This window comes from Mytilus trossulus, chromosome 10 (assembly GCF_036588685.1).
Source record: "Mytilus trossulus isolate FHL-02 chromosome 10, PNRI_Mtr1.1.1.hap1, whole genome shotgun sequence".
NCBI classification, from domain to species: Eukaryota; Metazoa; Mollusca; class Bivalvia; order Mytilida; family Mytilidae; genus Mytilus; species Mytilus trossulus.
The window spans coordinates 29,073,156-29,093,813 of record NC_086382.1 but is presented as its reverse complement, the minus strand read 5'-3'; the positions used below and the strand labels follow the sequence as shown (position 1 = coordinate 29,093,813).

The following is a 20,658-nucleotide window of genomic DNA, read 5'->3' as shown; positions in this document are numbered from 1 at the left end:
TTACATGTCTATAATTGTTAATATCAAAATTTGCTGTTATTTAGGAATTATTTTAATACTGCTACAAATTGGTATCGTTCTTGTTATTCTCAGATAAATTTTGCAAAAATTGAGATCTTTTTGACATTTTTTTGAGATTTTTCTGTGCAAAAGTTGGGAATTTTTCTATTTAACATATAAATTAAGCAGTGTTGCCTTTGTTATGCAGTCTTGATTAAAATATAAGGATGTAAGGATTAAAATATTGTGACATCATATACAAAAAAATTATAAAAGAAAGGGAACCACATGGTCATTTATAAAAAGATAAGACAACTTGCTGGGGGAATTTAGAATTACTCAAGTATAACACAAAGCCATGTTTCTATAAGAGTCCAAAGTTTGCTTATTATACTTTAATAAGATTGTCATTTAAAATGAAATTCAGTAAATTGGTAACAGTTTTCATATTTGTATGTTATGCTTGAATGTTTAAGGCAAGTTAAAACATATTTACTTATTTCTTCCTAATAACACAATCAGAATCTCTGATGTTAGGATATCATATGAGGGACAAAACTCACTAACTGTCCCTGGGAGTACAAACGGCAGGTCAGTTAATATCCCTCTTAAATTTTGATGTTGTGTGGCTTTCTCACTCTAAATGTGTGGAAATGGGATTTTTAACATTTGTTTAATGGGCAGCTAGTAGAGCTAGAAGATTTAACAGGCTTTAGAATCTTACTCTTAAAATTGATGGGTGAAAGAAATGAAAATAATAGATTTTTATATGAATCACTTTACTTTCAAAGGGAGATAAGTGAATCACTTTATTTACAAAGGAAGATAAGTGAATCTTGTTATTTACAAGGGAGATAAGTGAATCACTTTATTTACAAGGGGAGATAAGTGAAACACTTTATTTACAAAGGGAGATAAACGAAACACTTCATTTACAAAGGGAGATAAGTGAAACACTTAATTTAAAAAGGGAGATAAGTGAATCACTTTATTTACAAAGGGAGATAAGTGAATCACTTTATTTACAAGGGGAGATAAGTAAAACACTTTATTTACAAAGGGAGATAGGTGAATCACTTTATTAACAAAGGGAGATAAGTGAAACACTTCATTTAAAAAGGGAGATAAGTGAATCACTTTATTTGCAAAGGGAGATAAGTGAATCACTTTATTTACAAAGGGAGATAAACAAATCACTTTATTTACAAAGGGAGATAAGTGACACTTTATTTACAAAGGGAGATAAGTGAATCACTTTATTTACAAAGGGAGATAAGTGACACTTTATTTACAAAGGGAGATAAGTGAATCACTTTATTTACAAAGGGAGATAAGTGACACTTTATTTACAAAGGGAGATAATCAATAATATTTCTCTTACTTTGGATTAGTGAATGCACATTGTTTTTTACTCTTTTTGTATTTTTATTTCTTTTTCTTATTTTAAAAGTGTTGTGTGGGGTTAATTGGGACAACTGTTTACGGATTATTTTTTTGTATTAACAAAGTGTTTCATATTAAATATATGATGATATTATAATATAACAATGCAGTTAACATAATGCAATAAAAAGTTGTAATTCCATTTCATCAAATAAACATCTTTTCTGTTTAAAAGTCAAGGTTATTTCTTAGATAAACTTGTTTAAAATTAAATTATTCTCACATAATTATTGTCAACTCATCCCACTTCCTGCAAATTTTCAATATTTATAATCTAGAGAAAGCATGCATTTCCTAATACACTATTTTATCTTTATCTATCACAATTAAATCAGAATAAATTATTTCCTACAGTTTGAAAAGATTAAATTTGCTTCAGCTCGAATATGAACTAAGATTAATTAACTTAGGTCAATATGATCTTGATGTGCTGTTCTAGCTTGTAATGCTTATTAGAATTAATATAAGTATTGATTTGATAACATTAGAACAACTTCATAGATTTAGTTGGTGTACATCATGGATCTATGTTAGATCCTCTGCTATTTTCTGTTTTCATGAATGACAATCATTAAACATTTATATATATATACCAATCCATGAGTGTCAAACTGATAATGCAGAGTCCCATTTATTTTTGAATGCTTAACAATTTATTTTAAATTAATGAAATGCTGAATGCTTATAGAAGAAAAAAACAGTTATAGGCATGCCTTTGATATGATCTGTGTAATTTTGTATATAGGTCACCCACAGCTATTTATAGACCAGAGAGTAAAGAAAACCTTCTGATGCCTCCCCCACCTGGTGCTGACAACAGGTTGATAACATTTCTATAGTTACTGTTGCCATGGTGTATGGTTGTTCTCATTCTTTCAGTATAATATTGTTTAGCATGGTGTTGTATTATGTTGCAATAGTTACACTAATTTGTATATGTATCAGTGCTTTGCTAGCATTAAATGTTTATATGTTAGCTGCTAGTTGACATTGAAATTATATGTTGTGGTTCTAAACTTTATAATAGTTGGAAAAAATTGATTCAGACATAATCTGGAAATAAGAAATCCATATAAGCTTCAGTTTACAACTATAAGTATATATGTATAAACTCTCTCTCTGTCTGTTTGAATTTTTTATTCTATATAAAATATACTCGGTACACGTACATGTAACATTTGAAAGACTTTAACTTACATTAAGTTATGGCAATGATATTTATGGAAGAATGAGGAAGTCATATGATTAAAAGGTTGTAATTTTTATCTCTTAAATTTAGTCCTTGATATTTGCTATTTTCTTCAATGAAAGGTTTTCTCATAAATGAATTTTATAAAATTGGGTTTTAGGGTCCAGCTGAAGGACCCCTCTGGGTGCAGAAGTTTCTCCCTGCATTGAAGACCCATTGGTGGCCTTCGGCTGTTGTCTGCTCTATGGTCAGGTTGTTGTCTCTTTGACACAATTCCAATTTCCATCCTAAATTTTATTTCTCTCTAAATAATAAAACTTTTGAATAAAACTTCAATATGAAAACGGCTACCATATCTATTGGACAGTGTAGGTTTTTCTCATGTTGCTGTTTGCATCATGATCTCTACGAAGGTCAAATGTCAAAGGTGAAATTTTTACAGAATATACATGTTTGTGTATCATGATAATTTGAAATCAAAGTCGCATCTTCTTTTCATAAATTTTATGAACATTTTAAATAATTTAAGCTATGGCAACCAAATATAGTGTCATGGTTTTCAAATTATTTTGTTGAGCTTGTATGGGTCAATGTCGATGGTTGGTGAATAAATATATGGTCTTTACCTTGTAATTGCTAAACTAACTTGTATAAGTGTAAAAGATATTACAGTGAAAAGGACTGGTTTGAATAGTTTTCAAGTGCATGTTTCTATTATTTGAATTATAAATAAATTTATGCATGTTTCTGATACATTACAGTGGTAGATCCAGCAGCTTTTCAAATTAAGCTTCAGGGGTATCACACAGGGGGAAAAGGGAGTGTAAGGGGTAACTTACAGATGAAAGGGAGCTTAAGGGGTAACACACAGGGTGAAAGGGAGCTTAAGGGGTAACACACAGGGGGAAAGGGAGCTTAAGGGGTAACATACAGGGGGAAAGGGAGTTTAAGGGTAACACACAGGGGGAAAGAGGGCTTAAGGGGTAACACACAGGGGAAAGGGAGCTTAAGGGTAACATAAAGGGGGAAAGGGAGATTAAAGGGTAACACACAGGGGAAAAGGGAGCTTAAGGGGTCACACACAGGGGGAAGGGTACTTTAGGGGGTAACACATAGGGGGAAAGGGAGCTTCTGGGGGTAACACACAGGGGGAAGGGAGCTTTAGTGGTAACACACAGGGGGAAGGGAGCTTCTGGGGGTAACACACTGGGGAAAAGGAAGCTTTAGGGGTAACACAGGGGGCAAGGGAGATTCTGGGGGTAACACACAGGGGGGAAGGGAGTTTCAGGGGATGCCAATTTTTATTGAGTATTTAAAAATCTAATGAAAGATTTATAACCAGTCCAAGGATCTGCTACTGTATTGATAGTACAAAGTAATTAGTTTTACATATAGCATGTTTTAGTGGAATCTGTTGAAGTTTTTGTTTCTAAAAACTGAAGCACCTCAAATTAACTAAAAGGACCTGTTCATATAAAAGTGTTACTGATGTTTTTTTCTTAAATTAGAAATATATATATAAAATTTTGAGGTGCTTCAGTTAAGTATGATAACTAATGTCTTCATAATTATTTTATTTCTACATATAATTTATTTTAAAAAAATATTAATTCAGCAGCCTGTAGCTGCATGGCACGTGATGTGTCACATGGTACAGCATAATGGTAGATAGAATATACTAGAGTTATCTATAAACATTGTACATGTAATATGATGTCCCTGTTTGTTTCAGTTACTACATATCAGAATCATTTTCCACAAGAACTCGAAGGGTTCATTTTCAAGACTATCCATGTTTCCCACTTCTGTGGTAAAAACTTAATTCTATTTATAGGCATGACACAAGCGCATCGTTCATTTATTATTATTTTTATTTATAGAATAGCCAAATTTTGTTTAAGTTTTATGGAATGAACCTATCCTGTATAGATTCCAATTTAAGCAATTAAGCAACCAATCTAATGTTTTAACTTAAGAAATCCTTTTCATTTAATTTCAATAAACAAAATTTCTTTTTTCTTATCAAACCCCAAAAAAAGAATTCTGTCCTTTTTTGATTCCATTAACAATATTCCCAAGTACAGTACATGTGCTCAGCATGTCTTTATGTTTTCCTGTCCAAGAGCTGTTATGAGAGTGTTAATGGTGGAACCATCATGATGAATACTTGAAAAATTCTTGCCAAATGACATTAATAGTAATTTTTGGTGCATGACGATAAAATGCACATTTTTTCTAGATATTTAAGAAATTAACTGATTTTGAGGAATAATGTTAAATTTGATAAAAAAATTACAGAAACGATAGTTATTTAAGACCTTTGTCGAAACACAATAAGAATATTTTGACGATTCCAGGTAAAATTTTAACCAATTTGATGCTAGCGGTAGCCGAAAAATAACCATTTGACGCCTGCCAGTAAAGGGCATATTATAAATCCAAGTGATTATTAAAAGTTCATTTTTTTTTACTTTCCAACTTCTGAGTGCATGGTTGGTAAATAGTCGAGAAAATCAGTGTTCTTTCTTTCTTTTAAATGCAATTGTTTTTAGATAATCATAAAATTAGGAGCATTTTTTAGGAAAAGAAATATAATCTTTTAAAGTAGACAGTTGCATTAAATGTCACAATACTGAATAGGCAACATTTAGGTTTGAATTGGTTTTCTTGTTTGTCTTGCAAATGATCAATTTTATTTTTTCTACAAAAAAGTTAAAAAAAATATGTAAGGTGTTGAAACCAAAACTGCTCTTATGAAATGCATGTTAATCTGAGATATTAATTCACCTGAAGCAAGCTATTTTCAAATGAGCAAAATTGATTTCATCCCCTTCATATTTCTATTAGATAAAACCTCAGGATAAAACCAAACTGAATTAACCAATGGCAAGAAAATTGGTAAAATACTTACTATAATTTACAATTTAACATTTTTTGCATGCACATTTAAGTGTCTACTTAGCTTACTGTACTAGGTTTTAATCAATATCTATATTAAATGGTACAGTTATAAAGTTTGAATGATCTATATTTCATATCATAATATCTGGAAATTATAACACTGAATATTTTATGAGATATCATGGATTTCTAACAACCTGTATTTTAATGTGAAACTGTACACTTTAACTTATCTTATATTTTACATCAGAAAAGTATCAGTAGTTAAAATTAGCGTTTGAAATAAATTGCCTCTTTTTATAAACTATAAAAATACATGAAAGACCACATGGATCTAATTGTAATTATATGTTGATTATGCATAGAGATGCAGTAATGTGTCAGTACTTATATCATACTTTACTATGTGTTAACCAACATATTATGTAAAGCAAGGTTTTTTCAAGAATAATGGTTTCCTCATAGTAGGTAAGAAAAGTTCAGTTTTCAATTCATTAACTTATTGTCAGATAATATATATAGAAAATACAGATACAATTTTCTTTTTTAGTAATATTTCAAATGTTGATATTTATAAAATAAAATTTCAGTTCAGAGCCTGGTTCCCCTGTTTTACCTCCCTCTGGGAAACAGGACCAGTTTCTGAGTGTGGCCCATGCTACAGCAGTACCCAGGAACAAGAGGATGTCTCAAGAGGACAAAGGTTGGTGGCATAGAATTGAGTTTACTCTTTCTAGGATTTTTTTTTTTTGGGGGGGGGGGGGGGGGGGTAGGTTTTGTATTATTGCCCCTGAGATTAATATTCCCTAAAGACCTCAAGGATGATGAAGTAAATATTGACACAACGTTTTCACAATTTACACAATCAATCTTTATGAAAGGAATTAGTAATATTATAACTTTATGTGTTAGACCAGAATTTCACCAGCATAAAAAAGTATTTATTATCCAATTTGATTTGAAATGCCAAACTTCAGGGACTTAATATATTGACGTTAGTATATATTATAACAGTACTAGTCACAAGCCAAACTAAGAAAAATGTGTAACAATACAAATATATACTGCAGATTTAAGTGTGCACCACATGTTTTTACAATTAACAAATTTTATTTATGTAAAAAAATTGTACTACAAGACAAGCTGTCATTAGGAACTTTTATTAGCTACAATATGCTTGTAATAGTATTCTTTGATAATGTTATACTGTAAATTCAGAAATTATTGCGTGCATTTATTATGGCAATTTTGTCATTTTAGACTTAAATGCGATTTTAATTTTTACGATTTTGAGAAAAAATACTGTTAAATTCGTATGGAATATTTCAAAATGCGAGTTGAAATTATTGCGTTTACAACTCAGTCACATTTTTCGCAATAATAAAAAAACCTCACATTAATTTCTGAATTTACAGTAGTTTATTAACCAACTTACTACAATATGTATAGTAACGCCCTTGCTTTATAAAAGGAAAATTTCGACATCTGGTCATTATGAACGGAGAAATTGCTACAGCCAGTCATTACGAAATCTCAGTCATGCATTACGGAATCTCAGGCATGCATTACGAAATCACACCCGTGCATTACGAAATCACAGTCATGCATTATGAACAGATGAAACGGGACATCGATTAAATCAAAATGTCGTTTATTTCTTTAAATAAGTGTGACATTTTGTTTTTTTATTATTAACATCATAAAAACAAGTTAAAATGATGTTCATTGACATTGTTTGTAACGACTTGAAACGGAAATATTTCGCAGCCTTTTTCGAGTACGACTTTCGATTATTATCACTATTTCATTTCCGTTGTTGTTGAATCCTCAGAATGCAGACTTTAGAAATATTTAAACTGTCTGATTTATTCTTCCCAGCTACTTTTTATTTGCTAGATGAAATGAATTTTAATAGCATAAAATTAAGAACTTGGATGAGAAATCAGAAATTACATCTGACAGTCAAAATGTTGACCAAAATTCCATGCGAAATTAAATGCGAAAAGACAAGTTGAAGTTCAGCTATGAAATTCCTGTATCTTCTTCACGGTAAGTTTCTTAGGCCGTGTTCACACCAAACGCCGTGTAGAGTACACATTTTTACAATTAGTTTAGTGTAGTGTACACTGGTTTCACATTACATTTGTTCACATCTATACACCTTGTTTAGCTACCTGTACATAAGATTTGTTCCCACTTGTAAACTATATGTCATTTAAATGTTCATTACGTAGAACTGAATTCAAAATTTTTGGAAAATTTTTCTAGCGGTAAGGGAACAACCATTTGACTTCAAAAGGGGGGTGGGGGTGAAAATGGAAATATTCCGATCCCCAATTTGATAAAAAAAAAAAAATGGTCATACAGAATAAAAAAAAAAAATTCTGAATCAAGAGTTTCCCCATACATTATAGTGTTAAATATTGAAAAAAAAAAGAATTTGATCACCAGCATCGAAAAAAAAAGGAATAAAAACGTACGCGCGAAAAAAATCTGACTCAGATAAAAGAAAATAACCCTCCCCCTTTTTTAAGTAAAGTGGTTGCTACTTTATGAAAGCCATTTTTATAATTTGCAGTAGTTTGAATATACTAGAGATGTCTCGATAACGCATTAGAAAACGTTAGCTGCAACAGCGTGCTTACATCCGAAAAAAAGGATTGAGATATTAGGGATCACTTCATTTTTATACGACCGCAAATTTAAAAAAAAATTTCGTCGTATATTGCTATCACGTTGGCGTCGTCGTCGTCGTCCGAATACTTTTAGTTTTCGCACTCTAACTTTAGTAAAAGTGAATAGAAATCTATGAAATTTTAACACAAGGTTTATGACCATAAAAGGAAGGTTGGTATTGATTTTGGGAGTTTTGGTCCCAACATTTTAGGAATTAGGGGCCAAAAAGGGCCCAAATAAGCATTTTCTTGGTTTTCGCACTATAACTTTAGTTTAAGTTAATAGAAATCTATGAAATTTTGACACAAGGTTTATGACCACGAAAGAAAGGTTGGGATTGATTTTGGGAGTTTTGGTTTCAACAGTTTAGGAATTAGGGGCCAAAAAAGGGCCCAAATAAGCATTATTCTTGGTTTTCGCACAATAACTTAAGTTTTAAGTAAATAGAAATCAATGAAATTTAAACACAATGTTTATGACCACAAAAGGAAGATTGGTATTGATTTTTGGAGTGTAGGTCCCAACAGTTTAGGAATTAGGGGCCAAAAAGGGACCCAAATAAGCATTTTTCTTGGTTTTCGCACCATAACGTTAGTATAAGTAAATAGAAATCTATGAAATTTAAACACAAGGTTTATGACCATAAAAGGAAGGTTGGTATTGATTTTGGGAGTTTTGGTCCTAACAGTTTAGAAAAAGGGGCCCAAAGGGTCCAAAATTAAACTTTGTTTGATTTCATCAAAATTGAATAATTGGGGTTCTTTGATATGCCGAAACTAACTGTGTATGTAGATTCTTAACTTTTGGTCCCGTTTTCAAATTGGTCTACATTAAGGTCCAAAGGGTCCAAAATTAAACTTAGTTTGATTTTGACAAAAAATGATTCGGTAGGGTTCTTTGATATGTTGAATCTAAAAATGTACTTAGATTCTTGATTATTGGCCCAGTTTTCAAGTTGGTCCAAATCTGGGTCCAAAATTAAATTTCATCAAAAATTGAATAAATGGGGTTCTTTAATATGCCAAATCTAACTGTGTATGTAGATTCTTCATTTTTGGTCCCGTTTTCAAATTGGCCTACATTAAGTTCCAAAGGGTCCAAAATTAAACTAAGTTTGATTTTAACAAAAATTAAATTCTTGGGCCTCTTTGATATGCTGAATCTAAACATGTACTTAGATTTTTGATTATGGGCCCAGTTTTCAAGTTGGTCCAAATCAGGATCTAAAATTATTATATTAAGTATTGTGCAATAGCAAGTCTTTTCAATTGCACAGTATTGTGCAATGGCAAGAAATATCTAATTTCACAATATTGTGAAATAGCAAATTTTGTTTTAATTAGAGTTATCTTTCTTTGTCCAGAATATTAAGCCAGAAATATCTTATTGCACATTATTGTGCAATAGCAAGATTTTTTTTTAATTGGAGTTATCTTTCTTTGTCCAGAATCAACTTAAATCTTTGTTATATACAATATACAATGTATATTCACTTTTTACTACCAACTGATAAATTTAAATAATCTTTACCATTCAGTGATAACACGCAGTTTTTTTTACATCTTAATATTTTATGATGTATTTAAATGAGTATTTATTGTTGCAAACTCCAATAGAATATTTTAATTGAGATTAGTTTTAGAATAAGGGAAAGGGGGATGTGATTAAAAAATTGGGTTCAATTTTTCTCATTTGAAATTTCATAAATAAAAAGAAAATTTCTTCAAACTTTTTTGAGAGGATTAATATTCAACAGCATAGTGAATTGCTCTAAGAGAAAACAAAAAAAATAAGTTCATTAGAACACATTCATTCTGTGTCAGAAACATATGCTGTATCAACTATTTAATCACAATCCAAATTTAGAGCTGAATCCAGCTTGAATGTTGTGTCCATACTTGCCCCAACCGTTCAGGGTTCAACCTGTGCGGTCGTATAAAGCTACGCCCTGCGGAGCATCTGGTTATCTTTTCTGTTCGTTTCAAATGGTATTTCTTCTCCAAGGAGTATTTAGTAAAGGAATAGGGTAACGTTTTTTTTAATTTATTTTACGTGTTATTTAACGGATCTGAGATACTAGACAAACATATCATTTACCTCACACTTTTTTTAGTCATGCATTTATGCGTGAATCGTTTTTTGAGTAAAGACCAGTGGCGAATATTTCTGTGTACGTCAAGTCGATTCGGGAAGACCTATTCAAATGAACATAGGCAGTAACTATTTACTTGTTTTTTTGTGGAGGGGGAGGGTGCGTGAGCTCTTGATTTTTTTCAGGACAAATTTTGGTGACAAGTCGAAATCAATTTTAGCATTATATATAGTGGCAGCTGAGGGTGAAACAAACATTTTTTTTTTCAGGGCCAAAAACTGGAAACATTTTGTTTTCAAAACAAAATCCATAGCTCACCCCCCCCCCCCCCCTTTTGCCTTTATGTTTTATACTCAACTATAATAGCCCCCCCCCCCCCCCCCCCCCCCCCCCCCCCCCCCCCCCCCCCCCCCGAAAATCATTTCGTTGCTGCCTTATGGGTTCGGCAATGATGCTGCTTTGAGTTTTGATTAGGGGTTAATAAAGTACGTTATTTTTTTTTAACAAAAAAAAATCTGTAAAATTTAGACAACTAATAACTAATAATTATCAAAAATATCAATTTTACTCAAAAAAAGTTTCCTCCTTAAATATAAACACGATAAAACTAATGTCCTAAATGACTAGTTTTGTGTACACTTAACCTACACAAGGCCTACATTGACTATCGACTGTGTGTAGGTAAAACATGATTTAAACTACATGTAAACATTGAGTTTTATCAATGGGAACGCAATTATGTTTAGTTTACGTGTGAGTTACACTAACACAACACCGAATTTAGGTCAATGTGAACACGGCCTTAGTCTTTGTTTAATCGAAGAATTTAAGAAAACATTTGATAAGAATGTTATGAAACGGACTTTTCTGTATTGGTCCTGTTGTACTTTGTGGATAGCTGTATAATTTTGGATTCGAGACTCGAAGACTGTTCTTGAATGAAGTTGCCTTTATAATTGGTTAATAAAAGTATCAATATATGGACTTTTTCATATTGGCCCTGTAACATGCCCTTGATATTAATAATGGCCTCGGACAGTTGTAATGGCCCTCGGCGTTGCCTCAGGGCCATTACAACCATCCTTGGCCATTATTAACACCTCGGGCATGTTACAGGGCCAATATGAAAAAGTCCATACATTAATACTATAATACAAACCTCAAGATTCTTATTATAACAGAAAAAATATGATTTTGATGTCCAAGACAAATACATGTTTGTATACATAGAAATAGATTAAAAATTGTCTTGGGTATTTGAAATTTTTAATATATATTATGGAATTGAGGAAAGGTACCATTTTTAATTTTAAACATATACAATTTAACAGATTGTTTCATATTCTGGTAAAAAAAAAATTGAATTATAGCTATTTATCTGTATTTGTAATTAAAAAGAAATAATGATTTGGTATATTTAAATTTTAGCTTTGATTGATGCATCAAAAAGGGGAGACTTGCCAAAAGTAAGTACAAATGTACTCATATAATAATTCCACTCATATTATAAAATATGGAAACATATATCCATAAAAATCAGTTTCATCTAAAACAAAAATATATATGCAAGTCTTATTCAGATAGTTTCTAATTTAAATGAAGTTTTTGAGGTAGGTGCTAATTCATTTTAGATTCTGATGCATTTATCGAACATTTAACTTTTTTAAGAATGTCAAGATGGCGGCGTACTATTTAGGTACGACATGCCATTGTGCTTCTGATGGTACATATAGAAGCCATCAAAGTAATAACGTAAATTAATTATCGTGTATGTTTGGCTGAAGAATTATAAGGATTAAACACATTTTTTCTAGAGGTTATTGATGTGTAAACCGGGTCTCTTACTCACAAACTTGACATAAAAGTCCTGTGTACTTTTATTCAGTTTGTGAGTTAATCACCCCGGTTTACACATCAATAACCTCTTGAAAAAATGTGTTAAATCCTATAGTAACCTTGATCTTATGTGAAAAAATCAGGTATGATCAAAAGGAGTTGATTGGTACATGTGACATGATGTCAACCAGACAGCAAACCAACGACCCAAAGAACAAAACAAGGTCAAAATAGACAAAAGATTGTACAAAATGCTGTTGTTTAAATTGTTTCTAGTCAAACACAATTTCGAATATATTTTACAAGCTATCAATACAAATACAAACACAAATAATTTTATTTTGCAATGAGCGCCCCAATTGGCCAAAGGAGCAGAAATATCAATTCAAATACAAGCACAAATTATACAAAACACAAAATTCAAAATCTATTGGTACAATATAGATGAAGTTATTGATATTGATATAAAATAGCATAGGGAAGGGAATATGAAAACAGATGCATATAACAATGAAATATATATATTGCTATCAAGGATTTACCATCAATACTGTAATAATTGTAATTGTAGATAGTAGACTTGTTTGTGAATCAAGATGCTAATTTATTGGCAACAGATCAGTACGGCATGACAGCATTACACCATGCAGCCAGATTTGGTCACAAGTCCATTGTGAAATATCTGATAGAGAATGGTATGTACAAACATTGCACCACACAGACACAGAGTTCTCGTAATGTTTCTTTTCCTGGTAGTGCATGAAGAATTTTGCTAGTCCTCACTATGATTTCTATTGCAAAATATCCAAATTGTTTCGAGAACTCTGCAGAGAGACTTGTCAGAATCTAAAGTTAGTTATGTTATAAAAAGAAATTACCTAGTTGAAAATTGTGTGTTAAGATTTTCAGACTTTGGTCCAGAAATGCAAATAGAAAAAGATTTACTGAAAACACAAGCACCTTTATAACATATTTGGTAACATTTTCCTTGTGAGCGCGCTACTCAAATAATTGTTAGTAGTAAAAAACACGATATTTTACACCTGCAAAAATAACCTGCTATACAGAATCCTATAGACACATGTTCTTGTTAAACTTAATTATGTTTGTATTAATGGCTTATTTGGTTTTTTTTAGCACAACCTGTCATTCTAGATATGGTGGACTTTGAAAAGTAGGTACAATGTATTTTTATGGTATTAAATACATATAGGAAGATGTGGTATGGGTGCCAAGGAGACAACTCTCCATCCAAGTAACAATTTATAAGTGTAAACCATTATAGGTCAAGGTACAGCCTTCAGCATATGGTGTTTTTTAAAGGGAGATAATTTCCTTGATATCTAAACGACTAGCAATATTTTATTTTGTAAAATTATGTAGTGATCAAGTATTGATTAAAAATAAAAGAAAATTAGTACTTTAATTTTCAAGAATATTTTATGTGTAAATTTGGATACAATGTCATAATATTTTTTTAAGTGCATGCAATATTAATAAGTTTATATGATATGATTGGCAATAAGAGGTGCCTTCCAAAAAATCAGAGGAAAAGGAATTAAACAACTGAAGACCACTATGCAGTCTTCAACAATAGGGCAAAAACCTTTTGTGTATAAACAAAGGCTTGTGCATGATATAATGCAGTTTGTTTTATAACCAATCCTATTTGTATGAACATCTAAACTAAACTTGAATTGGAGACTATGGTCGGGTTGTTGTCTCTTTGATACATTCCCCATTTCCATTCTCAATTTTATCAGGTGATTTAGTTCAATTTTTGAACCTCTAAATTTTTTTTGTAGTACTTATCATTTTATTGTGTAGAAAACAGAAGGCACTGCATAAAGCAGCTTGGTACCACTAGAGATCTTTTGTAGTATATATCATTTAATTGTGAATTGTGTTTTTTAGGGGACAAACAGCCCTGCATAAAGCAGCATGGTACCAGAGAAGAACTATATGTTACATGTTGGTAGAAGCTAAAGCCTCATTGACCAAAACAGATTATCAGGTAATATATAGGTAGAAGTAAACATTTATAGGTCACCTGTGGCCTTCAACCATGAGCAAAACCATGCTGCATAGTAAGCTATAAAAAGAGACCTAAAATGTATACCTGATTTGCAATAAATGTTATCTCTACCAGGCTGTTTGTGTTTCTTGTCAGGTCTATCTTTCCTTTATTGTAAAAGGTTGAGTTACCAGTTTTATAGTCAGGATACCAGTATTATAATTTGGTTACTAATATTGTAGTTGGGAAACTAGTATTATAGTAAGGATGCCAGTATAATCGTCTGGTGACCAGTATTATAGAACCAGTTGATTATTAGTTCCCTACTGACGAAGTGGAAGGGAACTTTTGGTTTGCACTCCATCAGTCTGTCTATCTGTCAGTCTGTCAAATCAGTTTTCCGCACCTTTTGTCTTCATGCTTGAAGATATTGATTTGATATTTGGTGTATTGTTTTATCATGACAAGTTACACCCCAAGTTAGAATTTTGACCCTGTCTGATTATTTTGAGCAGAGTTATGGTCCTTTGACTTAAAAGAATCACTAAAATAATCAGTTTTCCACACTTTTATCATTTGAAAATATTTGTTTGATCAGTGGTATATCATGATAAGTTACAGATCCAATAGTGTTCCAGTACAATACATTTTTAACAGGTATAAGACTGAATAATTACTGTCAGAATTATTATTTAATTATTATTTTCAGGGAAATACTCCACGAATGCAAGCTTTAAGAGCAGATGATAAAGACCTGGCAGCTTATCTCCAAAGTCAAGAACATTTTCAACTGGTTGTGTCAGAAGATCAAGAGACTGCTGTTTAACAGCAGCCAAAGGGAGACAAATCCTCCCTGACAATTCCTAAACAAATGGCTCAAAGAGTTGATTCCATAGCAACAGAATTTGTGATGTTTTGTTTCTATAATACTTTTAACAGTGACAGATGATTTACAATTGTTACATTCTGAAATGTTCTGTCTAAAATTCACTGTACTGTATATGTGTTTTGTTGCCCAGCAACATTTCTAGACCATTAAAGTTCTCTCATGGTAAACAAAAAAAATGAAATGATACTGAATTAAGAAATTGAAATTGCACACATAAAATAATTCTCAAAATATATTAAAAAAATGTAAAAGAAGGCTTTTCTCATCAAACTCATTGCACAATAATTGGTAATATATGAAAATAGGATAATTTCAATTTCTGAAGTAAACATCTTTTTTGTTGATAATATGACATTCATTGTGTTCCTCATGTAGACAATCTATCTTTTTGTGTTAACCTCACTCTCAGTAATAGGAATTAGCCAAAGGGAGACAACTCCTCTACACAATTCATTATAGAAAAGTTTGAAGAATTAATCCTTCTGGAAGTTTGCTGATACCTCAGATTATAAGTTACCCTAAAATCAGTGAGAATTTTTTATCAGTTTTTCCATATTTTGAAAGTTTAATTTGACAAATTATGTCAAATACAATGTACTTGGATAACAAATAGTTAAGAGTGTCTAAGTAAGGCAAACCGACTGTTTTGAATGTCCCTTGAGCAAAAAAAATATTTACAGTGTTCAAGTTATGCAAATAAACAGTTCAAAAAGTGTTTATTAGGCAAACAAAGCGTTTAGAGTGTCCAAGTTAGGCAAACAAAGAGTTAAGAGTGTATAAGTTGGATTGACAAAGAGTTTAGAGTGTATGTTAGGCAAAAAAAGTTTAAAAGGTACAGGTAAGACAAAAAAAGAGTTTAGAGTGTCCATGTTAGGCAAACAAAGTGTTTAGATTGTCCAAGTTAGGCAAACAAAGTGTTTAGATTGTCCAAGTTAGGCAAACAAAGAGTTTAGATTGTCCACGTTAGGCAAACAAAGAGTTTAGATTGTCCAAGTTAGGCAAACAAAGAGTTTTGATTGTCCAAGTTAGGCAAAAAAGAGTTTAAATTGTCCAAGTTAGGCAAACAAAGAGTTTTGATTGTCCAAGTTGGGCAAACAAAGAGTTTAATTTGTCCAAGTTAGGCAAATAAAGAGTTTAAATTGTCCAAGTTAGTCAAACGAAGAGTTAAGATTGCCCAAGTTTTTTTATCACTACATCCCTTATACTGTTGTATCATTATGTGAATAGGATCTTATGGTATGTGGACCAAAGCAAATGGCAATTTTGTAGAGTTTCTTCTTATTTTCTATTAATGCAAAAATTATAATAGTGCATGCAACAGTTCCAAGGCGTAAAAGTTACAAAGCAGTGCCATTGTATGATAAACTACGAAAACACCTTGATTTTTATATGCAATAACATGTAGTTTTAGGATTCTATAGTAGAAATTATTTTTCATGTTGGTTTGTGATATTAGATTAAATAATCATTTAAGGTGGTACCTAACACTACAGGGAGATAACTCTGTAAAATCAGCTGAACGTTTTAATTACGTTGCGTTGTTAAGAGAATATTCAGCTTCTCAATTATCAAAACTAGTGTTTGTCAAACTGCTATATAACCAGTGCAATTTTTCTGATAAAATGGTTGGTTCAAATTTTTTGAAATTTTTATATTTTTGTCAAAGGGTCAAAGTAAATACTTTGTCAAAACTTTATGAAAATTAAAGGAGCCAAATTGATTTTAGTGAAAGTGTTAGGTACCACCTTAAACTACAACATCCATAAATGAGTTAATTGGAAAATTTTGAATTGAGAATTTTCTTCTCCAAATTTTTAAATGGCATCGTATGATGAGGCCATTTTTTGTGATAGATCATAATTTCAATTTTTAGAAAAATGTGTTCACCACACAAGAAATATTTCTGTAACTCTGTGCACACAGAGTTTTAGTACATTTATGTTTTTATATTTGTTATTAATTTAAATTTAATTTAAAAAGTTTAATCAATGATTTGAAATGAATTGCTTGATAATTTGTGGTGTTCTTTAAAAATAGATTTAATATTGTGACCTTCGAACTCCTGATTTTCTACCATTTGTAGAGTTTAAAATCTCAATGAGCCTTTTTAACATGTTTTATATGTGTTCCAGCATTGTTGCAATGTTTCCCTTAAATGCAGTGTTGTGATATAGATTTTCAGATTGAAAAATGTTATTATTATGAAATGTAAATCTTTGTGTATATTTCATAAATTTTATATAAAAATCAGATGGCGATTATTAATGGGAATATTTCCATTTCTTTTATTTTGGTAATTTTAAGTTAATTATATTTTCAAATTCTTTGAAAACTTGATGCAATTTTTGTTTTCTCGATATAATGTTTCTTGTATTAAAGTTGAGCTACATTTTCTTTTCATTGGAAAACCAATGTAGTGGTATTGCATATATATATTTGTGTTTTAAGGTGCACTTTTTATACCTAAAAAGTACAAAATTTGAGTTTGATTATCATATCTAGATTCTAGATTATATATGAATTATTTATTTAAGTAGCACAAATATGTAAATTATTAATATATTTAACTTGTTATCTTAATTAATAATGTAACTAATTCACAAAATAAACATTGAATAATTATCAGAATGAGATAGGCAATGGGTATATCAGATTGAGGCATTGAAGAACTATCATAATGAGACCAGAAGTGTCAGAATGAGACATAATTATTTGAATGACAGTAAATAAAATATCAGAATGAAGCAATTTATAATTATCAAAGTGAGGCAGTTAATATAACTTACAGAATGAGGCGGTTAAAGTTTTGAAAAAAACAGGTTTATTAATTCGTTTAATCTCATTTACAAAGTATCTTTGACCATTTCTGTAAAAAGGTGAAAAAAAGATTTTCAAAAAGGATTATAATTTTTTTTTTTAAATTACAAGAAAAAATCCTTTTTCCTTAAATGCAAATATATATTTCACTGCTAGTTTTTGGCTTCACCAAGATTATTGTGTAAATCATGTATGAAAGATACCAAAAAGGTAGAAAATTGCCCAGTAATAGATGCTTCAATGAGTCATTTATGCAGATCAGTTATTAATGCCTCTATTACCTCTTTAGTGATTTAATTTTGTATAATAAATATCCAAAGAACAAGTTGAGTTGTATAGAATATAAATGTTGAATCATTGAACGGTTATTAAAAGGTTCCCCAAAGTGAGTTTTACAGAAAAGCAATGTTGAATCATTAAATAGTTAGAAATGGGTCTCATTGGGTTCTTAGCGTGACGCAGGATTGCTGAATTTTTGTAAGCATGACACGTGAAAGTCAAATTTTTGTGCGTTGAAAACGAGAAATGAAGTCTAGCAGGACACGGGAAATAACAAAAAAATAAGAAATTGCTTACGTACATAGTGTAAGCAGGATACGGGAATCTGACAAAACAGTAAGTGGGATCCAGGATCAGAACCCCCCCCCCCCCCCCCCCCCCAATGAGACCCCCTTAGAAGGTGCCCCATTCTTTAAATTTACAATGTTTATTAGTAGTGAATTCCCATGTAAGTGTATTACACTTTATATTTACTCCATTCTTTTTTCATGTTGGTTTCATTAATGTAGTTGCCTCCATTTTCTTATATGTATCTCCCTTTAGTGAGCAGCATCAAGCAGGGCTTGATGTTTTCTCTATTTATGGGTATGTCATTCATATTGAAAACTTTCAATTGATATTTTGAAATTTCATTTGAGACTGTATCTGCCAATCTATCACTTTTAATCCACATTTTCTTTCTGGACATTTTTTGAAAAAAAATTAGATGAAATGGTACTAAATCCTGTATATAACTGAAATCAAATTTATTTTTTATCTCACAGGCATTAAGATAAGTAATTGTTTTTAGACTTTTCAAAGGTATATATGAATGTAGTACAAGTAAATTTCTTGCCGATACATGTGTAAGGATATCTTGTTCTAACAATAACAAAAGGTTGGCAGATAAAGGCAATTATTTATAAATATTTTGATCGCATTTAGTGTTTTCCTTGTAATTTGTCAGGAAAGAGCTTATCATTATATGTATTGACCTTTGTATTGAAAAAAAAAAAAGTGGTCAAGTTATATTAGAAATGACAATTACCAAGTTTTTTTTAAGTGGGAATAAATTCTAGTTCCAAAAAAAAACTGTACAGGCTTACATACTTTGTTTTGGATTATCCCTTTTGTTTATGGTGGCTGATAAAATGTATTCTTATTACCTTTTATCATGGAAAGATTTCCTATTGACTGTTTTTTTGACAAATTTTGTCTATTTTTATATCATTTTCTAATGTCACCTGTTCCTTTTGTTGTCTGTAAAAGGAAAGACATTTTTCTATGGTAGTAATTGTGTCTGATTGGAGAAAATGAAAGCTGTTTGTTATCATGAATGTTTTTTTCTACTAAAATTGAGCACAATTTATTTTATTTAAATTTAATAAACTGGATAAAAAGTTATATTTTGTTATTATTAGTTTCTATGCCAATGTGTCATGGTTGTCAGCTTTTAGGTTAGTTTATATCTTTTTAAATTTAAATTTCCCCCAAACAATCTAATTATGGCCTTCATGTATTATACCTTATATTAAAGTCGTCCATGCTGATTTGGATTTGGGACCCAGATTGAAGTTATGCATGATTTATATTCCTCCAAAAGGGAGGCGAAAGATACCAGAGGAACATTCAAACTCAAAGATCGGAAAAAAACTTACAATGCTTTGGCTTAAATAGAAGAAAACAAACAGACATAATAGTACACAAGACACAACATAGAAAACTAAGGACCAAGCAACACGAACCACACCAAAAACTGTCAGGTGCTCTAAAAAGGTAAGTATATCCTGTTCCACATGTGACACACATTGTGTTGCTCATGTTATTACAAACCCGGTTAATTCGATGGGTCACAATTGTATATTTGCAACTTATTACAAACTGGATATTACCGTTGATTTGAAAAAGGCTGAATAAAGTTTGAACTGATCATTTTAGCTTTTTATTGGCTTCCATTTACATACTTTCATTTGTCAGCAATTAACCAAACTAAAAAAATAAAATCTGGTTTAATAGTGCTCAATCTCTCATTTGTATGACAGTCGCATCAAACTCCATTATATTTACTACGATGCGTGAAAAAAACCAGACATAAAAGGTTAAATTGTCAAAATATAGGTACAAAAGTCATCACTGTCACAATCTCAATTGAGACAAACACAAGTATTTAACAAAGAAGCACAAAAAGCATCTATCAAATTTAACCAGCACATTCATAGCTAAGAGTAACGGGTTTGGCGTCAAAATCGGTAAACGTCAATAAAAAAAATAATTTTGTCGTTCAAAGTATTTTCAAATATATAATTTCACATAGGGAATAGTGGTATACAGGCTTGCACTCACACCACATCTTCCTATATATATCTATTGATAAATCAAAAGTTGTTGAACCAATTTCAGAAAAAGACCGAGATTTTAAATTATCAAGACGTTCTTTACACTTTTTAAAAAAGTAAACACTAAAGTCGAGTACAGTTAAGTAAAGTTACTAAAGCCATCAAACTCCCCGGCAGTTCCAGTTCCGATCCGCATACGGGCCCGAA

At 31.1% G+C, this 20,658-nt stretch overlaps 1 protein-coding gene across 26 annotated transcripts in view; it reads left to right on the top strand.

Annotated features, from left to right (window-relative positions):
• LOC134687179 (diacylglycerol kinase zeta-like) overlaps window positions 1–19,519 on the top strand; it is a 208,664-nt gene extending 189,145 nt beyond the window's left edge. For 19 of the 26 annotated variants that reach the window (XM_063547253.1, XM_063547248.1, XM_063547250.1 and 16 more), the window contains 9 exons: window positions 523–591; window positions 2,189–2,263; window positions 4,365–4,442; window positions 6,124–6,236; window positions 11,730–11,767; window positions 12,709–12,832; window positions 13,275–13,311; window positions 14,052–14,151; window positions 14,861–19,519. In XM_063547253.1, coding sequence (XP_063403323.1) covers window positions 523–591; window positions 2,189–2,263; window positions 4,365–4,442; window positions 6,124–6,236; window positions 11,730–11,767; window positions 12,709–12,832; window positions 13,275–13,311; window positions 14,052–14,151; window positions 14,861–14,977 — 751 coding nt within the window. In that variant the 3' untranslated portion in view covers window positions 14,978–19,519. The remainder of the gene's footprint in view (window positions 1–522; window positions 592–2,188; window positions 2,264–4,364; window positions 4,443–6,123; window positions 6,237–11,729; window positions 11,768–12,708; window positions 12,833–13,274; window positions 13,312–14,051; window positions 14,152–14,860) is intronic. The other 7 variants (XM_063547241.1, XM_063547259.1, XM_063547239.1 and 4 more) reach the window with 6 other exon arrangements.
• Window positions 19,520–20,658: the final 1,139 nt, after the last annotated feature.